The sequence below is a fragment of the Microcaecilia unicolor genome, chromosome 3 (assembly GCF_901765095.1).
Source record: "Microcaecilia unicolor chromosome 3, aMicUni1.1, whole genome shotgun sequence".
Lineage (NCBI taxonomy): Eukaryota > Metazoa > Chordata > Amphibia > Gymnophiona > Siphonopidae > Microcaecilia > Microcaecilia unicolor.
In genome coordinates this window covers 334,514,885-334,523,755 of record NC_044033.1, presented here as the reverse complement: position 1 = coordinate 334,523,755, position 8,871 = coordinate 334,514,885, and the positions used below count along the sequence as shown (strand labels likewise).

The 8,871-nt window shown below is 41.2% G+C and overlaps 1 protein-coding gene across 1 annotated transcript in view; it reads right to left on the bottom strand.

Annotated features, from left to right (window-relative positions):
* Positions 1-857: 857 nt before the first annotated feature.
* The window catches only part of LOC115464713 (vomeronasal type-2 receptor 26-like), a 32,783-nt gene continuing 24,769 nt past the window's right edge, over positions 858-8,871 (bottom strand). The window contains exons 5-7 of the mRNA XM_030195073.1: positions 3,199-3,325; positions 1,514-2,383; positions 858-895 (exon numbers count right to left, since the gene is read on the bottom strand). Coding sequence (XP_030050933.1) covers positions 858-895; positions 1,514-2,383; positions 3,199-3,325 — 1,035 coding nt within the window. The remainder of the gene's footprint in view (positions 896-1,513; positions 2,384-3,198; positions 3,326-8,871) is intronic.

The following is an 8,871-nucleotide window of genomic DNA, read 5'->3' as shown; positions in this document are numbered from 1 at the left end:
TTTGGTCATTTTTGAGATGTGCGTCCTCGGTTTCCATTATCGCAGAAAACCGGAAACGACCATCTCTAAGGTCAACCTAAATGTTGAGTTTTGGGCGTCCCCGACCATATTATCGAAACGAAAGATGGACGTCCATCTTGTTTCGATAATACGGGTTTCCCCGCCCCTTCGCAGGAATGTCCTTAGAGATGGACACCCTTGGAGATTGTTGTCCCCGTTCGATTATGCCCCTCCACATGTAAAAGTGTAGTGTCACTGCAAAATTAGAATTTCAAGAAAAATAATAAAGGCTGGTGCCTCAAAAGAATATGAAACAAATTTTATCAATACATATGAAAAGCAGAAACAAATAGAGCTCTGTCTTTCTGAATTTAATAAAAAAAACTTTTATTTATGCATCAGACATTCCTTGTTCATACATCAAATGACTCGACATGTTTCACCATCAGGCTACTTCAGGGGTTGATATAACATACATCAATGATGCATATCAAATTTTCTTCCCAAATTTAAATCATATTGGTTCAAAATCGCAGATTAGCATATTTTTCTTATGGAAAAAGGAATAGCACTCGCCTAAAGTATAAAGAATCAAACTATGTAAACTGACTATCCAGATATAAAAGAGGCCCAGTCTCCGCAAAGGAACAAAAAGAAGCGGTGATGACCAGGAGATAAACAAAGAAGTCAAGAGTCCACAATAATTTTAAGAATTTATTGTAGTATCCAGATCTCTTGCCGAACAATTTGAATAGAATAAAATTCAGCATTTACACAGGTAGGTTGAAAAATCACAACTTACATGTGTTTTTGTTACAGTGGTGGCACCATGCATTTAAACTAAAACTACAAGCTGTTCACATGGGGGTCCTTTTACTAAGGTGCGCAGAAAAGTGTCCTGCGCTGGTGTAGATGCATGAATTGGACACGCAGAGGTCCATTTTTCAGTGCACCTGCAAAAAAGGTGGGTTTTTTGGGCCGAAAATGGATGTGTGGCAAAATAAAAATTAGCGTGCATCCATTTTGGGCCTGAGACCTTACTGCCACCCATTCACTTAGCGGTAAGGTCTCACATGTTAACCGGGCAGTAATCATCAGCGTGCATACAATGCCAATTACCACCCGGATAACGCCACGTGCCAGAAAATAAAATATATTTTATGGTGTGCGTAAAAAAGGAAATTACTACCCAGGCCACGCGGTAGCCAGGTGGTAGTTCCGAATTGGCGCAAATTGGGTGTGCGTAGGCATCTATGCGGCCTAGTAAAAGGGCCCCATGGTGAGTTAATATTACCACTATGAAGATAATTTCCTGGCCTATCCTTGTTCAGCCCCCTTGAGACCAATGAATGTACAGCTGGCTTTGAATATTGAATGTACTGTGTATGAGTTTGAACATGACTGTAGAATTTACACATTTTTAAGATACTGTAAAATGTTATTGCTATTCTTGCTTTCCTTAATCATTCAAGAAAGTCTAAGTCAATTTATTTTCTTATTATATATTCCCTATTGTTCCTGTCAGGCATCAACAGAATAATGTAGCACTTGGGGATAAAGATACACCCCAGTATTCCAGCACTGGAGGCCAGAATAGCAAATATCTCCAATGCTACCATGTATTTACCCCTGGTGCTCAGATAAGTCGGAATGAAAGATACCCAGACACTGCAGAACACCAGCATACTGAAGGTGATGTGCTTGGCCTCATTGAAACTGTTAGGTAGATTTCTTGCTAGGAAAGCTACAATGAAGCTGATACCTGCCAGAAATCCCAGGTAACCCAGAACACAGTAAAATGCAATTGCTGACCCTTCATTACATTCAATCTGAATTGTTCCATCTTCTGCTTGCATGTTAGGATGTGGGAATGGAGGAGCAGTACCCAACCAGACAAGGCAAAGGAGGACCTGAAGAAGGGAACAGGAAAGGATTATTGAGTATGAGACCCTGGAACCCATCCATTTCCGAAGCTTGCTTCCAGGTTGGGTGGTCTGGAAAGCCATGACCACAGTGATTGTTTTTGCCAGGACAGAGGAGAGAGAGATGGAGAAAGTTATTCCAAATGCAGTCTGTCGGAGAATGCAGGTCACCTCCTCAGGATGGCCTATGAATATCAAAGAACAGAGGAAGCAGAGCAAGAGGGAGATTAGGAGAATAAAGCTTAGGTTCCGGTTGTTGGATCTCACAATGGGAGTGTCTTGGTAATTAATGAAAATTCCCAAAATGACAGCAGTGATGACAAAAAAGAAACTGCTGATCAGCATCAAAACAATTCCCAAAGGTTCTTCATGGGAAAGGAAGCTTATCACTTTTGGGACACAAGCATCTCTTTTTTCATTATGCCATTGGTCCTCTGGGCATTTCACACAGTTGTCCATATCTAAGACGAAAGAACAAAGAATATTCTCTTATCATCCCAAAAATGGCATCAGATTAGGAGAGTGGCTAAATATTGGTCATGTGGCAGAAATGTCCAGCATAGATGTTTATTTTGCAAATGAAAACCTCCAAATTATGAAGGAGGAAAACAAGGAACATGGACATCTGAATAGCAGCATAGAAACATCCATGTTTTAAAGTAGCCTCACAGAGTGGTAACCTAATGGTTAGAACAGTGGGCTGAGTCTCAGATTTCTTGTTCTTTTATAAAAATTGTGAACCCCCCTGGAACAGAAAAAGCCTGCTCTACCAGAATGTACACCTCTTCAATTGCCTTCAGGTTTGCAGATGTCTTAATTAATTCACGTACAATAAGTATTTTTCTGTCCCTGGAGGGCTGAAAATTAAGAAAAAGAGACGAAGTGTGATTTTAACCAGAGTCTATTGTTTTTCAATACACTAAACTAACCATTAGGCAATTCTTCAGAGATGCATGCTGGTTTCTTAAGAATGTTTATAATATTTGAAACTATCATAGATCCTGGTATTCCTTGCCACTTTCACTTTTCTATAGAAAGTACCTTCACTATATACTTCTAGGTTTGAACAATAAGGGATGGACTTTCCTGTTAAGATCTACAGAGTTCTTCAAAGTAACCCAAACTGACCATTGTTGAAGACAGAATGCAGGACTTGATGGTCCATTGACCTTTTTTTTAGTAAGGCTTTTTATCATGTTCTTAGGAATTTCACACAACAGGCATCACACTGGATAACCTGCCATTATGGGCTCTTCATGTGTTACATATCACTCACCAGTTTGATTGGAGATCTCTCCAGTTGGACAGGGAATACAGTCATAGCAGCAGATAGGCTTTCCTTCTCTGGGTAATTTCCTGTAGCCAGGAGAACAGCTCTGAGTGCATCTGGAGTATGGAGGTGTCTGAGGATTAATTAAAAAATATTTCTATCTTCAAATGACAGTGGGCTGTAGTTTTTAAATGTAATAATACTTTTCTGTCCACTTATGGACCAATTCAGACTTTAAGATATCACAAATTACCTCCTTAGAGGTTTGTTTTCAGAAGGATCGATCTAAAGTAACCATATTTCACTGACTAATTTACCCCTAGAACATCCAGATTATAGGAAGTCATATTTAACTAATTAAAAAGTAGGCAGTTTTATAGGGGTGTTTTGGATAAGGACATAGAAACAGAAAAAAATAAAGACACATAAAGACCATGTGGAGGGGCATAATCGAATGGAAACGCCTATCTCCATGGGCGGTTATCTCCGAGAATGGGTCCGTGAAGGGGCGGGCCAAACCAAATTTTCGAAAAAATGGACGTTTTTGAGCTGGGCGTTTGTTTTTTTTAGCGATAATGGAAACTAAAAACGCCCAGCACAAAAACGTCCTAATCCGAGCCATTTGGTCGTGGGAGGGGCCACGATTCGTAGTACACTGGCCCCCTGATATGCCAGGACACCAACTGGGCACCCTAGGTCAGTGCGGTGGACTTCAGAAAAAGCTCCCACATGCATAGCTCCCTTACCACGGGTGCTGAGCTCCCAACCCCCCTCTCCCAATACCCACTACCCACAAACGTACAACACTACCATAGCTCTTAGGGGTGAAGGGGGCACCTACATGTTGGTACAGTGGGTTTTGGAGGTCTCCCATTTACCAGCACAAGTGTTACAGGTGGGGGGGGGATGGGCCTGGGGCCACCTGGCTGAAGTGCACTGCGGTACCCACTAAAAGTGCTCCAGGGACCTGCATACACGCAGGCCTCTAGGACTTGTTGCTTCTGTATAACATTGGCACACCAGTTGACACCTGAAGACTAATCTCTCCGAAAACGTCCTTTATTGGAATAACCGCCTTTACTCACAGTTAACTGCAGATCAGAGGTTGTGCCCCACTGGCAACGAGTCTCCCTGGTACTGAGATGAGCAGTAGGTCAGAGCTGGCAGAATGCTGTACAATGCCCTCTTTCAGCCACATTCAAGGGAAGAACTAAGTTCTGTAACGTGGCTAACACAGGAAAGGGAACTAAAACTGGCTTACAAAAATGGCCACTACCACATGGACTACAACAGGAAACACAACAGGGCACACTCTGACCCAGTAGGCAGGGGGAAAAGCACCATGGGAGAAGAGCCTACCAACTACCAACATCGTGAGACTGTAACAGAAGCTAATGAAATCATGGAGCCCAATACCCTACACACACCACAATGCAATGCTGATGTGACCCTGTACTGCACCCGAGAGCCACATCTGAACCAGGGAAAGGCTGTGATAGGATCAAACACATTCTGTTGTCATGGAGGTGGGTACGGCATTTGAGGCTGGCATACAGGCTGGAAAAAAAGTTTGTAAAGTGGGGGGTTTTTTTGGTGGGAGGGGGTTAGTGACCACTGGGGGAGTCCGGGGAGGTCATCCCCGATTCCCTCCATTGGTCATCTGGGCACTTGGAGCACTTTTTTGGGACTTGTTCGTGAAAAAAAAGGGTCCAAAAAAGTGACCCAAAATCGCAGAAAAAACGCCTTTTTTTCGATTATCAGCTAAAGACGCCCATCTCTCCTCGGCTGATAACCACGCCCCAGTTCCGCCTCCACCACGCCTCCGACACGCCCCGTCAACTTTATTCGTTTCCACGATGGAGTGCAGTTGGAAACACCCAAAATCGGTTTTCGATTATACCGATTTGGGCGCCTTTGCGAGACAAACGTCTATCTCCTGATTTAGGTCGCACTATAGGCGTTTTTCTCTTTCGAAAATAAGCTGGATGGTCAATCCATTCTGCCCATCCCTGCCATCTACTATCTCTTCCTCTCTCTTAGAGATTTTATGTATTTGTCCCAATCTTTCTTGAATTCAGGTACAGTTTTCATTTCCAGCACATCTACAGAGAGGCCATTCTATGAATTCAACACCCGTTCACTTTTACCTTGATGGATGAAGGAGAAACTTCGGAACATAGTTACTAATGTGAACTACAATTTCTGAATGGTAGGGCAAAGTACCATTATGCCTTATTTTGAGTACAATAACAGTTCATTGATAGGTATTCCTAACCGCTATTTGAAATCTTTGCAGGTTGCTCAAAATGCTGTCACACATGTGATCACAGGACTTTCTAGATATGATCATATGATTCTGTCCCTGGTAAATGTTACATTGGTTGCCTATTGAATTCATGATTTGCTACAAAATCTTAATGCTAGTAGTTAAGGTATTGATTGATAAGATTTCTCCAGTGTTTTCTGCTTCTTTGCATCGGCCTCAACCATTTCATTCACTGTGGTCCTCCACAGCCAACCTGTTAGACATACCCTATTACAAGGCAATATATCTTCAAGAATACGGGTCTTCTATATTTTATATACTGGGTCAAGCACTCTGGAGCACTTTGCTTTCAAACATTTGGGCATTAAGGGGTTCTTTTACTAAGGTACGGTAAGCCTAAAGAGGGCTAACCATGTGTTAAAAGGGCACTTCCTCGGCACGTGCTTGGGTGTCCCACGGTAGTTTTGGGTTTAGAGGGTGTTAGAAACATAGAAACATGACGGCAGATAAAGGCCATATGACCCATCCAGGTCTGCCCATCCTCTGTAACCCCTAATTCTTCTTTTCCTAAACGATCCCACATGCTTATCCCATACCTTTTTAAATTCTGGAACAGTCCTCGACTCCACCACCTCCACCGGGATGCCATTCTGTGAAATAATACTTCCTTAGGTTACTCCTAAGCCTATTCCCTCTTAACATTGTCATATGCCCCCTCATTCCAGAGCTCTCCTTCATTTGAAAAAGGCTCTCTTCCTGTACATAAATGCCCTTGAGATATTTAATCCTATATATTGACAGAATAGGTCATTTGTATCACTGATGTATTTTAATATGTTTTAGAAAATTATATTGTTTTAGTGGTCCTTTTAATAAGACTAACTGTCTTTTACTAAGGCACGCAAGAGTTTTTAGCGTGCACTAAATATAGGTGCACGCTAAATGCTAGAGACACCCACAGGAATACATTGGCATCTCTAGCATTTAGCACGCGCCTATTTTTAGCACATGCTAAAAATGCTAGTGCACCTTAGTAAAAGACCCCCTTTAGTGTGCGTAATCGATTAGTGTGCGCTAAGTGATAAGACACCCATTATATTCCTGTTGGCGTCTTATCATTTAGCATGCACTAATTGTTATCGCATGCTAAATCTGTTAGTGCACCTTAATAAAAGAACCTCTTAATGTTGTATAATGCTATTATTTTGTTTTGTTTACCATTTTATATCTGATATTGGTATTATGAATGTAAGATTGTTCTCCTTCTAGAATTATGAAGATGGTGTAGAATATAAATCTTCCTAAATAAATAAATACATAGTGTTATGACATCTTATTTTCCTGTTAACCCCAGTTATTAGTAACTAGGTCTCACTGCATAAAATCGGACCTGTTTTAAAAGAGTATGAGTTAGTGGTAAAACAACACATGCTAACAGTAGCAGATGTAAATAACTATACCTTTTAGGGGGTAGTTATCTTGAAGTTTCCCTGGGGTCTAGTAAAATCCAGGCAGAAGCAATCACTAGTCACTTCTACCCTTGTCAGCACCAACTTCAAAATGGCACTAACAATCCCTAGTGGCAGTATTGTAGTATTACATATAAGGAAACTGGACAATTAGCAGTCCTAACTTTGCCTGTTTAGTGAGGTGGATAAAGAACTGAATACTAGCTGCAATCACAAAACTTCTGGGTATTACCACTAGCTCCAATATTTGATGCCGGTTCCCGGATATTGCTCAGCATTAAATATCCAGGACTAATTTGGCTGGCAGCAGCAAGCACGTTTAAAAAATGCTCACCTCAACCAGTGAATGCACCTGGGACAGCATGTATAGTATTTCATGGAGAATCCAACAGAAATCCCCTTTTTAATGGACTTAAAGCTTCACATGTGGTGATTCTTGTGAAGGATTTTAATTTTCTTATCCCCTGTTTACAAACTGCGCTAGCGGCTGGTGGTGCGGTCCTGCCGACACAGCCCATTCACTTTGAAAACAGGGGGGTTAATAGGGCAATTCCCAAGAGGTACACTAATATTTCTGCATTAATCTCTTTGAAATTATCACTATATCAATAAAAAATTATAGGTATTTACTGCTTCTATGAGTTGCAACATACAAATTAATGGAATGCTCTAATATAGACTTTCTGTAAAGAAGAGAAGTGTTTTATGCCTTTGTGGGACTAATTTAAGTCAGGGTCCATCTTCTGCCTAATCCACTCTTTATGGCCACTCTTGTGTTTATTCTCTATCCATATTGTTATCTAAGTATTAATATCCCACCCTCTGGGAAAACAATCCATGGAATCATAACACATAATGAATGACACACTGACCCATCAAATATGGATAATTGGATAATTATTGATTCCAATTGTCCATTCATAGAGTATTAGAATTTATCAACATTTTTATTGTATTACAAAACAGCTCGGCTCAGGAGAGGGACCATGGGGTGATGGTGTCCCAAGATCTCAAGGTGACGAAACAGTGCAACATGGCAGTGGCCATAGCCAGAAGGATGTTAGGCTGCGTAAAGAAAGATATAACCAGCAGAAGAAAGGAGGTGGTAATGCCCCTGTACAAGTCATTGGTGAGACCCCACTTGGAATATTGTGTTCAGTTTGGGAGGCCTTATCTTGCAAAGGATGTAAAAAGACTTGAAGTGGTTTCGAGAAAAGCGACAAAAATGGTAGGGGGGTTTACATAGCAAGACGTACGTGGAAAGACTTGCTGACCTAAACATGTATACCCTGGAGGACAGGAGAAACAGGGGTGATATTATATAAACTTTCAAATATTTGAAATGTATTAATCTGCAAACAAACCCTTTCCAGAGATGGGAAGGTTGAAAAACTAGAGGACGTAAATTGCAGTTGAAAGGGGACTGACTCAGGAATAATGTCAGGAAGTATTTTTTCACTGAGAGGGTGGTAGATACCTGGAATGCCCTCCTGCAGGAGATGGTAGAGATGAAAACTGTAACAGAATTCAAAAATGTGTGAGACAAACACAAAGGAATCCCATTTAGAAGGATTGGATCCAAAGAAGCTTAGGGTAGGTAGGAATACCAGTGCTGGGCTGACTTCTACGGTCTGTGCCCTGATGAGGCTGAATAGACTTGGATGGGCTAGAGAGGAGCTTTCCAGGGGCTTTGACATCAACTTCAGAAATTTTAGAACAAGGCCAGTGTCGGGCAGACTTCTACGGTCTATGCCCTAAAAAAGGCAAAGATAAATCAAGATCAAGTATATATATTTAATGTATCACTTCATACCATATGTAATGAGTTTATCTTGTTGTGCAGACTGGATGGGCCATACTGGTCTTTATCTGCTGCCATCTGCTGTTATTATGTTAAAACCTCCTGCATTATTAGGTATCTTACCTAATGTTTCATCATTCTAA